This window comes from Salmo trutta, chromosome 4 (assembly GCF_901001165.1).
Source record: "Salmo trutta chromosome 4, fSalTru1.1, whole genome shotgun sequence".
In the NCBI taxonomy this organism is placed as follows: Eukaryota; Metazoa; Chordata; class Actinopteri; order Salmoniformes; family Salmonidae; genus Salmo; species Salmo trutta.
The window spans coordinates 24147249-24169005 of NC_042960.1; the positions used below are offsets into that span (position 1 = coordinate 24147249).

General features: G+C 42.2%; 1 protein-coding gene across 1 annotated transcript in view; it reads left to right on the plus strand.

Moving 5' to 3' along the window:
* The window catches only part of LOC115192104 (exportin-6-like), a 67716-nt gene extending 60673 nt beyond the window's left edge, over positions 1–7043 (plus strand). Inside the window, 6 exon segments of the mRNA XM_029750238.1 lie at positions 793–907; positions 1166–1337; positions 1516–1677; positions 3271–3369; positions 4353–4583; positions 6730–7043. Of these exon segments, the coding sequence (XP_029606098.1) occupies positions 793–907; positions 1166–1337; positions 1516–1677; positions 3271–3369; positions 4353–4583; positions 6730–6831 (881 nt within the window). The 3' untranslated portion in view covers positions 6832–7043.
* Positions 7044–21757: the final 14714 nt, after the last annotated feature.

Genomic DNA, 21757 nt, shown 5'->3' on the forward strand with positions numbered 1-21757 from the left:
TGTAATGCAACAAAATAGGAAAAACGCCAAGGGGATGAATACTTTTGAAAGGCACTGTATAGGCTATTCATTAAAGTAGCCTATTTAGCATCGATAACCAAATATAATCTCATCAGCTGTTCAAACCGTAAAGCAAACAAGAATCCACCCAAAAGGTTGGCTATTTCGAAATGGTAGAACCTGCTGTAGCCAACTAGCTAGCCATGTGCTTTTTTTACTCTGTGACCAAAACATGATGACGTTCTATGTTTAGCTGATATGGGAGTTAATACGCAAGCAGCATATCGCAGTGGGATAATGTTTTAGGTTACACCGGCAAGTCAAATAATATTTGGCACGGCATATTTTTTTCATTATGATTCATTATGATTATTTCACATGGAGATATGGGAAGCTAAAAAAGCTAGCTAGCTAGCTTGCTATGTTTTTATCCAGGCTAAAGTCAGCTAGCCAGGCTGCCAGCTAGCTACTACTAGTAAGGGAAGGTGACTCTCTTTCTTGTTTTCACAAAATTAAAATGCAAAATTATTGCCCCTTGTGAATGTGAGTGGGACGGCAAGGATGTCATGTTACCAAAAGGTGTCCTCTACTCCAAAAATCCCACTCCACCCACATGCAAACACGTACGGTAGATCAACGGAGTTAAGCTTGAAGTTTGCAGATTTCAGATTTTCTCTATGACTTAAAATGTCATTTTCACTCAACATTCTGGTCGTTGATTTGATTTTATGCCAAAACTGAGTTATTCTTTCTGACATTGTCTTTCCCGCTGTCACTCCCTCTCTCCTCAAGATGTGACAGATGAGATGCTGAGCTTCTTCTTCACACTGTTTCAAGGCCTGCGTGTTCAGATGGGCGTGCTCTTCACCGGACAAATTATACACACCTTCCTCAGCATGTTCACCAGGTAGGACACACACGCTTAGATACAACTATAGTGACCATTTTTAAGCTACAATCTGGGATTCGGAGAAAACAACAAAACAGTAGCCCTGCCACATGTTTTGATATACAGCTGAGGGATGAGGCTAGAGAAATGTAACCGATCTAAAATTAATAGACAGCGCTGTAGACGCAAGGACTGGCTGTCCTCAACATCCAAGTGATAGTTTTACACATTTAGAAGCTATAACTTGTTTTACATTCTTGTGTGTGTCCGTCCCAGGGAGCAGCTGGCAGCCAGTATCTTGCAGGAGGGCAGCGCAGGCTGCCGAGTGGTGGAGAAGTTCCTAAAAATTCTCCAGGTGGTGGTTCAGGAGCCCGGCCAGTCCTTCAAACCCTTCCTACCCAGCATAATATTTCTCTGCATGGAGCAAGTCTACCCTATTGTGGCTGAGGTGAGAGTGCACTCTCTCATTCACACAACATGTTTGTACACACTGATTTTAAAAAAATGGATACACTGTGTGTGGTATATCGATCGATTGTGTTGGACACTGGGTCAGCAAAAAATACGAATTTCTGATCAACAATGGATAATAAAGATCTATTGTGATTTCTTTGTCTGTCCCACAGCGTTCTTCTCCAGACGTCAAGGCAGAGATGTTTGAGCTGCTATACCAGGTGCTTCACCATAACTGGAGGTACTTCTTCAAGACCTCTGCCCTAGCCAGCGTGCAGAGGGGGTTGGCTGAGGAGGCCATGGAGAACGAGGCCCAGTTTAGTGCTGCCATGCAGGTGTGTGTGGAGGAGGGAGGGGATGCTGGATGCTGACACCATGTTTAGCTAGCTCATGTTAGATAGCACATGGAAAAGTACTGCGGTAGTCACACATGACACGAATTACCACCATAGCTGGATCCTTCATTCATTTTTGCACTACACAAACTTTTCTGATAAGTCAGCCCTCAAATTACCTTAATTTAACTAGGCAAGTCAGTTAAGAACAAATTCTTATTTACAATGACGGCCTAGGAACAGTGGGTTAACTGCCTTGTTGAGGGGCAGAATGACAGATGTTTACCTTGTCAGCTCGGGGATTAGATTCTAGCAACCTTTCGGTTACTGGCCCAACGGCAGCGAAGCCTAGTGGTTAGAGCATTTGACTAGTAACTGAAAGGTCGCAAGTTCAAATCCCCGAGCTGACAAGTTACAAATCTGTCATTCTGCCCCTGAACAAGGCAGTTAACCCACTGTTCCTAGGCTGTCATTGAAAATAAGAATTTGTTCTTAACTGACTTGCCTAGTTAAATAAAGATTACATTTTTTTTTTTTTTTTTTAAACGCTCGAACCATTAGGCTACCTGCCGCCACCTAACATTAGCTAGCAAATCAGAGTTGAAACAAGCCAGCTAGCAGGAATTTTAGCTGGCTAGGTCATATTGAAAGCTAGCTACATATCAATGCTGTTGTCTTGTTTGCTTGGTTAAGTTAGGTAGCTAATAGCCAATGCCATGGCAAGCAAGGTAGGAATTAAGCTAGCTAGCTTGCCTGTTATGCTAGCGATGACGCTAACCGTTTAGCTAGCTAACGTTAGCAAGCTAAATACATGGTTATGAGTCTGGCTGGCATGAGTTTGGGGTAATGTTAGTTACAGCATGGTGAGGGTGAATTCAATTCTTCATTAGCGAAGCCAGCTGCACAGTCACATATTGGCAACCAGCAACATGACATCATTTCTAAATTCTTGACGCAATGGAAACGCAATTCGAGCGAGCCCATCAAGGCCAGCCCAACCCGTATTGACTTCAAAGTGCCAATGAAAGCTTTAGTGAATTTGTCAATACATTTCCGAAAATTTCTAAACGAAACTGCAACGCCAAGTTAATAATAGCCTTTTTTTTATATTTACCCCATGTACATGATATAATTGGCTTATAGCACCCTTCTAATCAGAGAATTCCACCTCCTGGCCTTTCGGTTTTATAGCTATCACAATTCATGGTTTGCCTGCTGACTTTTTGGAAATTTTAATATTCAAATGTAAGTTGTACTCACAATTCAGCATGCTGCTGCCATTTGTACAATGTTCTGTTAAAAAAACTCTAATACCATATTCCTTACAGGGTTGTGATCAATTCGAATTGAAGTCATTCAATGACTTCTCAATTACTTAAAATTCAATGACTTCACAATAATCTGAAAAGTAGAAGCTATTTATTTCAAATGTTTTTCCTCTTTCTGAATGAACTGCCTTCAATTCGAATTGACCCCAACCAACCGTGGATTATAACTATCCAGTTATTTCGGTGTCTAGGGGGAATTGGTTATGGGTTGTTTTTGGACAGGGCCGTAGAATTCCCTGACATGGGCTCAAATCTGTTTCTCTAGGCTTTTGGGCAGTCTTTCCTGCAGCCGGACATCCACATCTTCAAGCAGAACCTCTCTTATCTGGAGTCCCTCAACAGCAAGCACAAGCTCTACCATAGAGTGAGTTCAGCTCTTATCTGCCATACCATTAGCTCCAAAATGACCCTTTGTCTCTTCTTTGTGACACTTTATTTGAATGGTCACACTTAATAACCTCACCTCATATAGTTGTCATTATGGAAATATGATTACTATTCTATTTCTATCTAATTCTCAACTATATATACAAAAGTATGTGGACACCCCTTCAAATTTGTGGATTTGGCTTTTTCAGCCACACCCGTTGCTGACAGGTGTATAAAATCGAGCACACAGCCATTCAATCTCAATAGACAAATATCGGCAGTAGAATGGCTTTACTAAAGAGCTCCGTGACTTGCAACGTTGCACTGTCATAGAATACCACCTTTCCAACAATTCAGTTCGTCATATTTCTGCCCTGTTAGAAATTTAAGTGCTGTTATTGTGAAGTGGAAACGTCTAGGAGCAACAACAGCTCAGCCGCGAAGTGGTAGGCCACACAAGCTCACAGAACGGGACCACCGACTGCTGAAGCACACAGAACAGGACCACCGAGTGCTGAAACTGCAACGTCAGCACAAGAACTGTTCGTCGGGAGCTTCCGTACCCAAGCCTAAGATCACCATGCGCAAAGCCAAGCTTCGGCTGGAGTGGTGTATAGCTCTCCGCCATTATACTCTGGAGTAGTGGAAACTTGTTCTTTGGAGTGATGAATCACACTTCACAATCTGACAGTCCGGACAAATCTGGGTTTGGCGGATGCTAGGAGAACGCTACCTGCCCCAATGCATAGTGCCAACTGTAAAGTTTGGTGCAGGAGGCCCCTTAGTTCCAGTGAAGGGAAATCTAACGCTAATAACTTTTTTGCACTGTTGGTTAGAGCCTGTAAGTAAGCATTTCACTGTAAGGTCTACACCTGTTGTATACGGCGCACGTGACAAATAAACTTTGATTTGATTTAAAATTGAATGATTCTAATATTGGTGTTTGGCCACACTGTTCTTTCTGTCTGTCTATTCCAGAAGCTGTTCCGGACCTCCATGCTGTTTCATTTCATCAACGTGCTCCTACAGGTGCTCCTCCACAAAAGTCACGACCTGCTTCAAGAGGAGATCGCCCTGGCCGTGTACAACATGGCCTCCGTGGACTTTGGTGCCTTCTACTCCGCCTTCATGCCCGAGTTCCTCAATGGCTGCCAGAGCGTGGACGCCAACCAGCGGGCGGTGCTCTGCCGTAACTTTAAACTGGAGCGGGTGAGACTTAATGGGCATGGGTTTATAGAGTGGGTTATGGCCGCGGCAGTGGGAGTCTGGGGTAAGGTTAGGTGTACTGTATTTCATAGTAAAAGAGGTGGTGGGGTATTAGCCCAATATTATATGGTTATGTGCTCTTGGAATTATCAGAGACTCTGGACTGAGAAATACGAGTGGAAAACTGTGGTAGCATCATTGTATCTCAGATTTTCCCATTTGAACTGGATCCTTACAGTATGACAGGATATACAGTGAGGGAAAAAAGTATTTGATCCCTTGCTGATTTTGTACGTTTGCCCACTGACAAAGAAATTATCAGTCTATCATTTTAACGGTAGGTTTATTTGAACAGTGAGAGACAGAATAACAACAAAAAAATCCAGAAAAACGCATGTCAAAAATGTTATAAAATGATTTGCATTTTAATGAGGGAAATAAGTATTTGACCCCCTCTCAATCAGAAAGATTTCTGGCTCCCAGGTGTCTTTTATACAGGTAACAAGCTGAGATTAGGAACACACTCTTAAAGGGAGTGCTCCTAATCTCAGTTTGTTACCTGTTTAAAAGACACCTGTCCACAGAAGCAATCAATCAATCAGATTCCACACTCTCCACCATGGCCAAGACCAAAGAGCTCTCCAAGGATGTCAGGGACAAGATTGTAGACCTACACAAGGCTGGAATGGGCTACAAGACCATCGCCAAGCAGCTTGGTGAGAAGGTGACAACAGTTGGTGCGATTATTCGCAAATGGAAGAAACACAAAAGAACTGTCAATCTCCTTCGGCCTGGGGCTCCATGCAAGATCTCACCTCGTGGAGTTGCAATGATCATGAGAACGGTGAGGAATCAGCCCAGAACTATACGGGAGGATCTTGTCAATGATCTCAAGGCAGCTGGGACCATAGTCACCAAGAAAACAATTGGTAACACACTACGCCGTGAAGGACTGAAATCCTGCAGCGCCCGCAAGGTCCCCCTGCTCAAGAAAGCACATATACATGCCCGTCTGAAGTTTGCCAATGAACATCTGAATGATTCAGAGGACAACTGGGTGAAAGTGTTGTGGTCAGATGAGACCAAAATGGAGCTCTTTGGCATCAACTCAACTCGCCGTGTTTGTAGGAGGAGGAATGCTGTCTATGACCCCAAGAATACCATCCCCACCGTCAAACATGGAGGTGGAAACATTACGCTTTGGGGGTGTTTTTCTACTAAGGGGACAGGACAACTTCACCGCATCAAAGGGACGATGGATGGGGCCATGTACCGTCAAATCCTGGGTGAGAACCTCCTTCCCTCAGCCAGGGCATTGGAAATGGGTCGTGGATGGGTATTCCAGCATGACAATGACCCAAAACACACGGCCAAGGCAACAAAGGAGTGGCTCAAGAAAAAGCACATTAAGGTCCTGGAGTGGCCTAGCCAGTCTCCAGACCTTAATCCCATAGAACATCTGTGGAGGGAGCTGAAGGTTCGAGTTGCCAAACGTCAGCCTCAAAACCTTAATGACTTGGAGAAGATCTGCAAAGAGGAGTGGGACAAAATCCCTCCTAAGATGTGTGCAAACCTGGTGGGCAACTACAAGAAACGTCTGACCTCTGTGATTGCCAACAAGGGTTTTGTCACCAAGTACTAAGTCATGTTTTGCAGAGGGGTCAAATACTTATTTCCCTCATTAAAATGCAAATCATTTTATAACATTTTTGACATGCGTTTTTCTGGATTTTTTTGTTGTTATTCTGTTTCTCACTGTTCAAATAAACCTACCATTTAAAATTATAGACTGATCATTTCTTTGTCAGTGGGCAAACGTACAAAATCAGCAAGGGATCAAATACTTTTTTCCCTCACTAATTGTTTAATTACTATACAATCTGTTGTTCATGTGACTTTACATATGTACAACAAAATGTCTAAATTTCCCGTGGCCCATATTTGGGAATGGGGGAGGGCCAGGGGGCACACTGTGGGCTTATAAACAAACTCCCATATGCAACATGCAATTTACATTGGCTCTTTTCCAATATATACACTAGCACACACTGGTGGGATGGTTCCAATGGGTGTTACGGTACATTGAATGTTTGCATGGTTTCAAATGTTTGATTTTTTTGTAACCAGTGCCTCCCCCCCCTCTCTCTAGGACTTGCCCTCCTTCACTCAGAGTGTGCACAGACTTGTAAACGACCTGCATTATTACAGATTGTGTAATAGCAGCCTTCCTACGGGCACTGTCAAGCTATAGCACATCGCCCATGGGCGCGCTCCACACAGCTCAGATTTTCAACATTGGGGTCTGTCTAAACCAGTGCTGGCCACTCCCCTCCTATCTACCCCCTCTACTTCTGAGCCACCACCTCTATTGAGCCTCCCAGGGGGATAGGAACTCCACATGGGCTGGCCTGTCTTTTGGGTTGGGAGGGGTTTGGGTTGAAGATTCTCTGAGAAAAGTACGGACTGGCGGTTGTGCTCTTGGACCTTCATTTCTGCTGTAGAGGGTTTTTATTATTACATTTCTTAGCAACGCCCTCCTTCACTTGTCTGTTGCCATTGATGATGACGAGGCCAAATTGATGGGCGGCAAGATGGGCAGACCTGGTCTTGTCTAGGCCCAATTTAAACCCAGACTGAAGCGGTCTGAGACGGGGCCAGGCTGGGATTCAGCACTTTCCAACTCGATTTTGAGTTTTTAAAACAAACGTGTACGCTTTTATTGATCTTGCCTTCAGTTTTTCATTTCCAAAGGAGACAGACTTTCAACTTGTCTTTCATATCATTCCATTCTGAAACAGAATAAACTATGCTTAATTAATATTTTTTTTTTTTAAGTATTTGTTTTGTGCTATGACATTGTGACACTGATGAATCTTGCAATGTCAATGTTTTTGCAATTCTTTCAAATGTAAAGTAGACTTCAAAAGAAAGCAATGTACAATGATTATAAGGTTGGAATAAAAAAAAACTGCATTCACAGGGGGTTCTCCAGAACTGACTATGAAACTGACAATACCACCCTGGTTTCCGGTTTCCTGGATTCTCCATTAAAAATGCTTTTTAGTCCAGGACTAGGCCTAATCTGTGTGGGATACCAGCCCTATGTGTGCTCCAATAATTCAGGATTAGTTCATCTGACTAAGCAATGACAAAGAAGTCGGCTAAGAGCACATAGACAGACTAAAACTCTAAAATATATTTTATTAGGCTATGGATATTTTCACTGTTTAACCTAGTGCAGTTAAGGTCATAATGGTCTATTTCAGTGTTTTAAAAAATATGCCTTGTGGGATTAGACTATAGAAGAGATGTATTTATTGTCTGATGTTCACAGATATTTGCTTTAACGTACAAGAAAATGCACTGCGATAGTGTGAGATGGGTTCATGGATAGATAGATAGGCCAGACATAACATCAAACATAGAACTTCGGGCCTCCCGAGTGGCGCTGTGGTCTAAGGCACTGCATCGAAGTGCTAGCTTTGCCACTAGAGTTCCTGGTTCGAGTTTAGGCTCTGTCGCAGCCGGCCGCGACCGGGAGATTCATGGGGCAGCGCACAATTGGCCCAGCATCGGCCGGGTTAGGGGAGGGTTTGGCCGGCAGGAATGTTCTTGTCCCATCGCGAACTAGTGACTCCTGTGGCGGGCCGGGCGCAATGGACGCTGACATTGTCGCCAGGTGAACGGTGTTTCCTCCGACACATTGGTGTGGCTGGCCTCCGGGTTAAGCAGGCGTTATGTCAAGAAGCAATGCGGCTTGGCTGTGTTTCGGAGGACGCACGGTTCTCGACCTTCGGCTCTCCTGAGTTGCAGCGATGGGACAAGACTGTAACTACCAATTGGATACCACGAAATTGGGGAGGAAAAAGGGGTAAAAAAATAAAAAACTGAAATTCATGAAAAACTAAAATGACAGCTTAAAGACTCTTACGCTAAGGATCCACTATAACGTGACATTCGGATAGCCACTCTAGCGTAGCCCTTGTGTGGGTGCTAGCAAGCTATCTAGGATGCTAGGTACCGCAAGGTATCAATAGCCAATCCAGTAGGGTCTGGAAGCTATAGTGAGCTTTGATTGGTCAATAGTGCCATGATATCGCAGAGTATTAGTATAAAGTTCAGCCTTCCCTAAATTTGCTCCCGCCCTGTTCACGCTCCCTCACCCATGCTCGAAGCGCCCAACGGTCCCCCCGCTGACTCCTCTACATTGTAGAATAATAGTGAAGACATCAAAACTACGAAATAACACATATGGAATCATGATATATTTGAGGTTCTTCAAAGTTGCCCCCCTTTGCCTTGAAGATAGCTTTGCACACTCTTGGCATTCTCTCAACCAGCTTCACCTGGAATGCTTTTCCAACAAGTTCCCACATCTGCTGAGCACTTTTCCTTCACTCTCTGGTTTAGGAGAATATTCCATCAACGTCCCACCAAACATATACAGAACATGGTGGCCATGTTCTCAGAACATAAGATATTAATGTTCTAGATACATTTCATGGGAACGTTGCAAGAACATTTCTGTGTCTCAGTTGGCAGGACGTTTCCTGATGGAACCAAAGAAATGTCGTCGTCGTCATCCCCCCCCCCCCACCAAATAATAATAACTGACATCACACCTTGTTGCCAAGCCAGTCAAGGCCCTGATTTGGTGAACCGCTGACCCATTAATAGCTCTTTGTCTGTTGGTTAGGGATACTCACACACAATGCTTTTAACAAAGTGTTTTCAGTTTACATACAGTGCATTCGGAAACTATTCAGACCCATTGACTTTTTCTACATTTTGTTACATTACAGCCTTATTCTAAAATGGATTAGCTCGTTTTCCCTCATCAATCTACACACAATACCCCATAATGATAAGTATTCAACCCTTTACTCAGTAATTTGTTGAAGCACCTTTGGCAGCGATTACAGCCTCGAGTCTTCTTTGATTTGATGCTACAAACTTGGCACACCTGTATTTTGGGAGTTTCACCCATTCTTCTCTGCAGATCCTCTCAAGCTCTGTCAGGTTGGATGGGGAGCGTTGCTGCACAGCTCCAGAGATGTTTGATCAGGTTCAAGTCTGGGCTCTGGCTGAGCCACTCAAAGACATTCAGAGACTTGTCCCGAAGCCACTCCTTCATTGTGTTGGCTGTGTGCTTAGGGTCATTGTCCCATTGGAAGGTGAACCTTCGCCCCAGTCTGAGGTCCAGTGCACATCAAGGATCTCTCTGTATTTTGCTCCGTTCATCTTTCTCTCGATCCTGACAAGTCTCCCAGTCCCTGCCGCTGAAAAACATCACCACTGCATGATGCTGCCACCACCATGCTTCACCGAAGGGATGGTGCCAGGATTCCTCCAGATGTGACACTTGGTATTCAGGCCAAAGAGTTCATTCTTGATTTCATCAGACCAGAGAATCATGTTTCTCATCGTCTAAGAGTCTTTAGGTGCCTTTTGGGAAAACTCCAAGCAGGCTCTTATGTGCCTTTTTACTGAGGAGTGGCTTCCGTATGGCCACTCTACCATAAAGGCATAATTGGTGCAGTGCTGCAGAGATGGTTGTCCTTCTGGAAGGTTCTCCCATCTCCACAGAGGAACTCTGGACCTCTATCAGAGTGGCCATCGGGTTCTTGGTCACCTCCCTGACCAAGGCCCTTTTCCCCCGATTGCTCAGTTTGGCCGGGCGGCCAGCTCTAGGAAGAGTCTTGGTGGTTCCAAACTTTTTCCATTTAAGAATAATGGAGACCACTCTGTTCTTGGGGACCTTCAATGCTGCAGAAACTTTTTGGTACCATACCCCAGATCTGTGCCTTGACACAATTCTGTCTCGGAGCTCTACGGACAATTCCTTCGACCTCATGGCTTGGTTTTTGCTCTGACATGCACTGTCAACTGTGGGACCATATATAGACAGGTGTGTGCCTTTCCAAATCATGTCCAATCAATTTAATTGAGGTGGACTCAGGTGGACTCCAATCAAGTTGTGGAAACATCTCAAAGATGATCAATGGAAACAAGATGCACCTGAGCTCAATTTCAAGTCTCATAAGCGAAAGGTCTGAATACATATGTAAAACTAAAAAAAATGTTTTCGTTTTGTCATTATGGGGTATTGTGTGTAGATTGAGGAAAATCTATTTTAGAATATGGTAACAAAATGTGGAAAAAGTCAATGGGTCTGAATACTTTCAGAATGCACTGTACTTGGTACACTTTGACATATATGATAACAGTTCACATTTATACAGCAATTATTACTCAACAGTCCTCACCTAGGATTTGAACTCGCAACCTTTTGGTTCACGGTACATCAATCTTCCTGCTACACCACCATGGCTGTCATGTTGCTCCCGAGTGGCGCAGCAGTCTAAGGCACTGCATCTGTGCTTGAGGCGTCACCACAGACACCCTGGCTCGAATCCAGGCCATATCACAACCAGCCGTTATTGGGAGTCCCATAGGGCGGCGCACAATTGGCCCAGCGTCGTCCAGGTTTGGCCGGACGCATTGGTTAATCTGACTATTTTCATCATTGATTTGATTTATGTAAATAAGGTATTTCTGTTTTTTATTTGTAATACATTTGCAAAAATGTCTGAAAACAAGTTTACTTTCCCATTATGGGGTATTGTGTATAGACAGTTGAGGATTTTTTAAATTTCATCCACTTTAGAATAAGGCTGTAATGTAACAAAATGTGGAAAAAGTCAAGGGTTCTGAATACTTTCTGAAGGCACTGTTCACCCTCATACACATGGTTATGGGTTTAAAAAAGAAGACACCTGTAGGATGTCAGATATAGAGTTAAAATGTACTACATTTTTTATTTGCATCCCAATATTACACTTTAAATACATCACAGAATACTGAAATAACAAAACCGTTTCACATACAAACACAGGATGTTTGGCATTTTTTGTAAATAATGTTATTTAATTATGAAAAATATTAATAACGTTCCACCCATGAGACCACTAGGTCATTTGACTGCAGGAAAGGGCTACAAGAGTTTCGATTGAAAAATTAGAAATAAGCGACAATAGTACTGTTTGTCCATTTTGAGACGCCGTAGCCAATATACACTTCCTCAAAATAGTCCGAATTAATTTAACTCAAGAAATCTATCATTAATGTTGATGTTTTTTCCGAGGAGATCTTAGTCGTACGATTTTACTTCTAACTAATGTTTGGTGCTCAATGAAAAATGTGCATGAAAACCAGTCGTCACTAGTTGAAATACAACAAAGACTTTATTGAAGAATCCCTACTATTGACCAATCACTGATGAAGGGGCGTAGACTTCAGCTACCTACTTCAGCTTGCTTCGAGAGAAAAAATGTTGTGTGCCCGAACAGCCGAAAAACCTTACCGAAGTCCAAAACAAACAAAAACATCACAGAATGTAATAATATATGCAAACTCTTATGAACTGTTTCAGCTGGGAAGCATGTGGATACCTTTCCACCTATCAAGTTGTTTCAGATCTACACAAGTGCCTAGGGATGAGGGGGTAGGGTTTCTTCTGGACAGGACAGGGCCTAACTATACTGGCCCAATAAGCACATGTCCTATAGAGATATCCTTTATTGGGACAGTGGTTAGGGCATTCATCATTGGTGCTAGTGGCCTGGGTTTAAGACCTGTTACGGGAATCACCCTACTCTCACATTCTTAGCAAAATATGTTAAAATATCATTATAAAATAAGTTTGTTGCAAGAAGACTATAGCCCAAGCTATAGTCTTCTGTAGGGTGTGGTAGTTATTTCTTTATTATCAAATGAGGCGAGACAAACATATCACACAAGTCAGAGTTATACTTAAACTAAATCTTTATTCACTTATTAATAAGGAAAGCATGTCACACTACACACACAAGTGCATCATGTGAGTGCTCTGCAATAACGATGGCTGGTCGACGAACCACCCTTTAGATGATTCGTTGAGAGCCCCGACACAAAGGATACAAAGATCATCTTTAGCAAAAATACACCCCCTTAGTCTACAATGCAAACAACAGATGTGTGGAATGGGTCACAAGGTTAGGATCCGTATAAAATAAATGAATAATTCACAGCAGACAGAATCTGCTGTAAAGACTGTTCTCATTGTTTGGAAACCAAGGTCTGGTCACCAAAACAAGGTTCCTCTCATTACTATCCAAACCCGACCCATCTCAACCCTGGTATTTACCAATACACAAACACTAACTCATGCTATGGAATGGTTTCTTTAGGTTTCATCACCAAAGGCATCGTAAATCCACTGTCAGCATTATTAAGCCCCAGAGGCCCAATTCAGAAGACCACGCACAGATGAGTCTTAATTTTTGTAACTTTTTTTGAATTTAACCTTTATTTAACTTGGCAACTCAGTTAAGAACAAATTCTTATTTACAATGACGACCTACCCCGGCCAAACCCGGACGACACTGTGCCAATTGTGTGCCGCCCTATGGGACTCCCAATCACGGCCGGATGTGATTCAGCCTGGATTCAAACCAAGGGACTGAGATGCAGTTTCTTAGACCGCGTTCTAAGAACCCTATTCTATTCCATAAAACAACCATTTGATGCAATATCAGTATTATAACATAATCTTGTAATTTTGCTCTCACAAAGGCTGAATCTGCCGAGGTGATGTGTACGCTTTAGAATGTTTTAATTATAGCCTATGCCTGGACTTTTCTCAGTTTTATTTTACAATTTGTATTATGTTAAATATTAGTCACTATCAGGAGCCAGAGTCAGTAATACCCACATACATGTATAACTGTCACTTTAGTGTTAGTTTTCTTCAATTTGTAACTCACATTTTTCATCATTCCATTCCATTTACCTTTCTTTCCTCTGTCACGTCCATGTAAATTGTTCCTGAGGGTTGATAGCATTAGTGGGTTGAATTAGGTTAATGTTGTGCAATAATTTGGGACATGTAGCCCATTTGAATCATTATTAAACTCAGACCACACATAGCAGGTTAAACCTGGAGCATGGTTCACGACTACTGGGCCGTTGTCATACAGTTCCATGATTAATGAGAATTAGTGTAGAGTTATAGGACTATTGTTCAACCCCTATTGTACACTTTTCCTACTTCCAAAATTTCATGGATTGAACTTGAAATTGGATTGAACTTGAAATTGAAAACTTTCAGGATGAATACAGCAAAAACCAAATGTATTTGTCTTATGATTCATACATACTTTCCTAACCCAAGAATGTGCCTAAATAATCGACAAAATCTGAATACTTTTAAATCTACCAGTTGGTGCTAGTAGATTTAGACAAAGAATAAGATAAATATACTGAACAAAAATATAAATGCAATATGCAACAATTTCTAGGATTTTACTGTTACAGTTCATATAAGGAAATTACAAAATTTAAATTAATTAATTAGACCCTAGTCTATGGATTTCAAATGACTGAGAATATAGATATGCATCTGTTGGTCGCAGATACCTTTAAAAGAAAGTAGGGGAGTGGATCAGAAAACCAGTCAGTATCTGTTGGGACCACCATTTGCCTCATGCATCGCGACACCTGTCCTTTGCATAGAGTTGATCAGGCTGTTGATCATGGCCTGTGGAATGTTGTCCCACTACTCTTCAATGGCTGTGCAAAGTTGCTGGATATTTTGCGGGAGCTAATGTAGTACATGTCGATCCAGAGCATCCCAAACGTGCTCAATGGGTGGCATGCCTGGTGAGTATGCAGGCCATGGAAGAACTGGGACACTTTCAGCTTCCAGGAATTGTGTACAGATCCTTGCAACATGGGGCCGTGCATCATCATGCTGAAACATAGTGATGGCGGTGGATGAATAGCACGACACTGGGACTCAGGATCTCATCGCAGTATCTGTGCATTCAAAATTCCATCAATAAAATGAAATTGTGTTTGTTGTCTGTAGCATGTGCCTGCCCATACCATAACCCCACCGCCACCATGGGGCACTCTGTTTACACAAGGTGCACCAGTGTAATTATCATGCTGTTTAATCAGCTTCTTTATATTCCACACCTGTCAGGGGGATGGATTCTCTTGGCAAAGGAGAATTGCTCACCAACAGTGATATAAACAAATTTGTGCACAGCATTTTTAGAGAAATAAGCTTTTTCTGCTCATGGAAAATTTCTGGGATCTTTTATTTCAACTCATGAAACATGGGACCAACACTTGACATGTTGTGTTTGTAATTTTGTTTAGTATAGATGGCATTCTTTCATTGATCCATATATATTCTGAACCTGTTCTCTCTATGTATTCTATTGAGTCTGTGGACAAAATTCGTATTAAAGGTACACCGTATTTAAAGGGATGGCTTAAGATAAATGTGCTGAAAACCCTATTGAATAAACTCTGCGAGAAAATCTGTTGTCCAGCAAGTGGGAGGGTATTCAGCAGTTGAATTAAACATATTCAGAGAGCGCAAGGTAGCCACACTTGCAGAGCATTTTATGCAACTGAATAAGGTAAGTCTGAATACCAAATACTGAGAAGTGCGTAGGAAAGGCATGCGTACGTAGGAAAGGCATGCATACGTAGGAAAGGCATACATTCCTAAGTCGGAATCAGACTCAAAGGAGAGCAATAGCAATGGCATCTTTTGTAGGCACTAACTCCATCATGGTTTGTTGGACAAAGCCTATGGGAAACTTAATGGATTTTTTGTCGGGTTTTTGGATAAACTGCAAAAATAAGGCTTAGGAGATCTCATACATTTTGTCCAGGAGAGAATCTTCATCAACTAACGTCACTTTTTTTGAATAAGTATTTATGTAATTCAAAAAAGCACATAAAGCACATAAAGGTCATATTAACTGACTGATACATTATAATCTCATAGAACAGAATGTATAAGATCTCCTAAACCTGTGTTAACAGACCTTATTTTCTACGTTAATCACAAAACCCTATTCTTTCCCCAATTATTTTCGCCACAGGAATGGCTGAACAAACCCAGAGGTAAATCACTTCCTGGTTTTAGGACTACAAGCTGGCGAGCTCAGGGGCGAAAATCTGATATCAAGAGCAATTCCTGAGGGGGACACCAAAAGTAGTGCTGTAACACATTGGGACACACGGGGGACCTGTACAGAGAGAAAAAAAAATGTAGGAAATGTATGCATTCACTACTGTAAGTCACTCTGGATAAGAGCGTCTGCTAAATGACTAAAATGTTAAATGTATATTGAGGAACCATAATTACTACAACTGGATAATTGATAGGTACAGTAGTTAACTGAAGGGTTGTCTCAAATGTTTAAATCATTATAATACTACTAATAATAATAGTTATAGCAGTGTTCCTTATCAGTCCAGTATGTATGCAGGTATTTGTATTTACAACCAGCAATACCAAGAAAGGCCAGTAGGTTCCAAGGGTACTGTACACTGTGTATGGGTGCAGTTTTCGTAAATACAATGAACATGGTGTGATCTCATCTAAAATAATCTCCATTGAGAACCATCACAAAGTTGGTCTCTGTATTGAATTGACCTTTTTATTTAACTTTTTCTGATACATTTATATAGTCATTAAATATGCCACTGGCCTGAATCTACTACAATAGCTTTACAAGAACAAAAAGCTCAAAATAAGTACAGTTCTAAAAGCAAAATAACTACTTCAATGAATAACCCAAATAAATCAACCAAAATATCCTTCAAAAATACTGTTTTATCGTTCATTCAGTGTCTCAACTCTTCAAACAGCAGCTAGGGACAAGTATGTCACACAAGTATGCAATTTTAAATAAAATAACATAATATAGATGGGGTGGAAGTCCCTGAGGACCACTCAAAACCTTGCCTGCCTTACCTCAAAATATGCAGGAGTTCCTGTACCCAAAAAATGTTGAGAACCACTGCTATACACACTACTGAACAAAAGAACCGAACATATGTTTGCGGGTTTTAACGGATCCAACAAATTGCTGGCAGATATTTTCCCTCGAGACTGTCCAACCTGTCTTTATGTATATTACAGACAACTTTGCCATTCAGTCTCTCTTGGCCCATGCTAAGAGCCAAGTCTTAACCTACGGAGTGCACTGAAACTCCTCTCAGCCTCACATGAAGACACTGGTACCACAAACAAAATTCTGATCAGCACCTCAACTTGCTCAACTAACCCCCAGGTGCGGGAAGCTGGAAGCCTCCTGAGGACCTCTGCTGCCTCTCCACTGCTGCTACAGGGGTATTTGTTGCAAAAGAGAGGCAACTGCACTGAAAGAGAATCTATGTTCAGTGTGCAGGTTATTTACAGTAGGAGATGGGCTTTTATCATCTTATACCATTATTTATTTCAGCTTTAATTTCCTTCATCACATTACCAGTGGGTCAGAAGTTTACATACACTCAATTAGTATTTGGTAGCATTGCCTTTAAATTGTTGAACTTGGGTCAAACGTTTTGGGTAAGCCTTCCACAAGCTTCCCACAATAAGTTGTGTGAATGTTGGCCCATTCCTCCTGACAGAGCAGGTGTAACTGAGTCAGGTTTGTAGGCCTCCTTGCTTGCACACACTTTTTCAGTTCTGCCCACAAATTTTCTATAGGACTGAGGTCAGGGCTTTGTGATGGCCACTCCAATACTTTGACTTTGTCTTTAAGCCATTTTGCCACAACTTTGGAAGTATGCATTTGGAAGACCCATTTGCGACCAAGCTTTAACTTCCTGACTGATGTCTCGAGATGTTGCTTCAATATATCCACATAATTTTCCTGCCTCAAGATGCCTTCTATTTTGTAAAGTGCACCAGTCCCTCCTGCAGCAAACCCCCACAACATGATGCTGCCACCCCCGCGCTTCACGGTTGGGATGGTGTTCTTCGGCTTGCAAGGCTCCCCCTTTTCCTCCAAACATAACGATGGTCATTATGGCCAAACAGTTCTATTTTTGTTTCATCCAACCAGAGGACATTTCTCCAAAAAGTACGATCTTTTTCCCCATGTGCAGTTGCAAACTGTAGTCTAGCTTTTTTTTTTTTTTGGAGCAGTGGCTTCTTCCTTGCTGAGCAGCCTTTCAGGTTATGTCGATACAGGACTCGTTTTACTGTGGATATCGATACTTTTGTACCTGTTTCCTCCAGCATATTCACAAGATCCTTTGCTATTGATTTGGGATTGATTTGCACTTTTCGCACCAAAGAACGCTCATCTCTAGGAGACAGAAGGCGTCTTCTTCCTGAGCGGTATGACGGCTGCGTGGTCCCATGGTGTTTATACTTGCATACTATTGTTTGTACAGATGAACGTGGTACCTTCAAGCGTTTGGAAATTGCTCCCAAGGATGAACCAGACTTGTGGAGGTCTACAATTTTTTTCTGAGGTCTTGGCTGATTTCTTTTGATTTTCCCATGATGTCAAGCAAAGAGGCACCGAGTTTGAAGGTAGGCTTTGAAATACATCCACTGGTACACCTCCAATTGACTCAAATGATGTCAATTAGCCAATCAGAAACTTCTAAAGCTATGACATAATTTTCTGGAATTTTCCAAGCTGTTTAAATGCACAGTAAACTTAGTGTATGTAAACTTCTGACCCACTGGAATTGTGATACAGTGAATGATAAGTGAATTAATCTGTCTATAAACAATTGTTGGAAAAGTTACTTGTGTCATGTACAAAGTAGATGTCCTAACCGACTTGCCAAAAGTATAGTATGTTAATAAGTGGTTGAAAAACAAGTTTTAATGACTCCAACCTAAGTGTATGTAAACTTCCGACTTCAACTGTAGCTTTTCTATCTATCTTCTAATATAACTAATTGGAGCAAAAAAGCACTAATTCAACTGGGTGGAGATAAAAACACAGTAAACAGAAGGCACAGTATGTGTGGATGTATTGAGATGGATGGTGTGGTGTGTGTTTTTTGGTGTTTGGGAAAGTGTGGCGTTGAGTGAGAAAGGAAATGGTTGCAAATGCTGGAGGCAGGGCTTTCTCCTATAGAGCTCAATTTTTATGGAATGGTCTGCCTATCTATGTGAGAGATGTAGACTCAGTCTCGACTTTTAAGTCTTTATTGAAGACTCATCTCTTCAGTAGGTCCTATGATTGAGTGTAGTCTGGCCCAGGGATGTGAAGGTGAACGGAAAGGCACTGGAGCGACAAACTTCTCTTGCTGTCTCTGCCTGGCCGGTTCACCTCGCTCCACTGGGATTCTCTGCCTCTAACCCTATTAAGGGGGCAGAGTCACTGGCTTACTGGTGCTCTTCCATGTGTCACTTGAGTGGGTTGAGTCACTGATGTGATCTTCCTGTTCGGGTTGGCGACCCCCATGGTTTCGTGCCGTGGGGGAGATCTTCGTGGGCTATACTCGGGCTTGTCTCAGAGTAGTAGATTGGTGTCCTAACAGATTATCAAGGTAGATGGATTATTTTAAATATGTTATTGGACAATAAACAAATATGGCTTATTAACCAATACGGTCAAAATAATGAAAATATATATAAGAATTTATCAACTCCACAAGTAACACTAGACTATTATTATGGTGGGGGATTTTAACATGATTTTAAATATCTCTATGAACCGTAAAGGAAATCACACTACAAACTATCACCCTCAGGCACGTAAGGAAATCATGAATGTGGATATATGGATATATTTAGTGGATATACGGAGGCTTAAATACACTGACCTAGTGAGATATACATAGCGGAGGCTTAATCAAGCTAGTCGTCTTGATTACTTTCTTATGTCATTCTCTCTGGCACCAAAAGTTTAAAAAAAGTGTTTATAGGGACCAGGGGCGAAAATCTGATATCAACTTTGGGGGGGACAATTCCATGAAATTTTCTCAAGAGCAATTCCTGAGGGGGACACCAAAAGTAGTGCTGTAACACATAGCCTACATTGTAATATGGTAAATGTATATTGAGGAACCAAAGAAATAAGGTGTTTGCCGTACTCCTAACTACCGGTACCCAAAACTACACAACTACTCACAACAGCAATACCATTGCCTTTAACAAATCTTAGTTCAGTCACCAGTTTAAGTTGAGAGTGGGGGTATCCATGGCATTTTCCAATTATGTTCCTATTTTACAAGTAAAAAAAATTGAGAACCTTTCATAATGTTGCCAAACAAAGACTCAAAACAAACAAACTTACCTGAGTCTGTCCCTGCATATCTGTCCCCAACTCTGCTGTCTGTGTGCCATCTGTTGCCTGCTCTGCCTAATGACATCATTGTGAAACATTTCTATTAGAATTTCATTTCTTACTTATGAACATTTTATCAACTAGTCTTTGAGATATTAGGCTACTAGGGTTCTTACTTTGCGTTTTGGTGTACTGAAAAATACTCTGATGTCCGTCTTTTATTTTTCTGCCATTTTTCTACCTGGCTGGCTGGCTGGCTAAACACACACACAGTGTGTAGGTTATTTACAGTAGGAGATGGGCTTCTATCATCTTATTTTTTATCATTCTATTTGGGCTTCGATCTAAAAGGTAGCTAGCAAATGTGAAAGGGATTAAAATGACAACAGTTGACAGCTGTATGAGTTCACCATTTACACAACATATGCTGCAACCTTTTGTAATTGTAATAGTTTGTTTCATATTGGCTGGCTTCCAACAATAGCTGAATTTGCAAAGCTAGCGAGCACTAATTCAGTTTCAGTGGTGTTTGCTATAATCTTTGCTACCCGCGTTAAATGAATAAATAAATAAATAAAAGTTCCCTTGCGACAATTTAGCTTTTGCAACGAGACAATTAAATATATTTAAGACAATGGTAGAAGAGAGTGTAGTTCTGTTCAGTTTGGACTTCAGTTTATCGCTAAGCTTATCACAGGGACTTTGAAGCACTAACTTACATCATCTGCATGCTGATCTCGGAATAAATTGACGATAGCAAAGATTCCATCTTTGACGAGGCCACATAAATGGAATAGGTACTAGCTAGCTTAATAGTTAATATTTGCGCGCTAGCTCTGCATATTCAGCTAGTGTGTGTGCGCGATTGACTGGATTAACCTCACGTCAGTTACGTTCATTGAGTGCCTTTCAGACAGTGGCTACGACCCCTCTGTTACCTTGCCAGTGGATCAAACCATTGTGAGGAAAAGGGTGGGGGGGTCGCAATCTTTTGAAACTTAAAAACGCGCTGTTAAGTGTCTATAATCAGCACAATTGCTTTCATTGCGTATTATTAATATTATTTAAATTACATAGTTATGTTTCAGTGATATATTGGGGGGGACAAATCATATTTTTCCCAGGATGGGGGGGTCGTGTCCCCCCCGTCCCCCCCGGGATTTCCGCCCCTGATAGGGACAGAATGCGGTCGGATCATCACATAATTTGTCACGTCCTGACCAGCAGAGGGAGGTATTGTATCAGTTTTGGTCAGGATGTGGCAGGTTTTTTGTATGTTAAGTGTTTGTGTTGGGATTGGACTCCCAATTGAAGGCAGGTGTGTTGAGTTGCCTTTGATTGGAAGTCCTATATAGAAGGGTGTGTTTTTTGGGGGGATTGTGGGTAGTTGTCCTTGCACTGCGTTGTATGTGCCTGCAAGACTGTTGCTGTCGTCTTTATTGTTTTTGTCCAGTGGATACTTTACTCCTTTTTTTTTTATTAAAAAACATGAGTATCCACATACCTGCTGCGCCTTGGTCCATTCTTGACGACGGTTGTGACAGAACTACCCACCACCAAAGGACCAAGCAGCAGAAGAGGAGGAAGCCACAGGAGAACCGGGTGGATGAATGGACATGGGAGGACGTCCTGGACGGCAAGGGAGTCTACACTTGGGAAGAGATCCTGGCCGGAAGGGATCGCCTCCCATGGGAACAGGTGGAAGCACTCAGGAGAGTGGAGGCAGCTGGACAGAGGAACCAACGCGAACGTTATGCTGGAACACGGCTGGCGAGGAAGCCGGAGAGGCACCCCAAATAATTCTTTTGGGGGGGGCACACGGGTAGTTTGGCCAGGCCAAGGAAGAGCCGTAATCTCGCCTATACGAACGCACAGGCCAGTCCGCCCTGTACCAGCGCCCGCATGTGCCAGGGTGAGGGGAGCATCGAGCCGGAAGGGGTGATGCCAACCCTGCGCTCAAGACCGCCAGTGCGCCTCGACGGTCCGGTGTTTCCCGCTATACGCACTAGCATGGAGGTGCGTGTCTCCAGGCTGGCACGTTCAGTATCAGCCCCACGCATCAGGCGTCTAGTG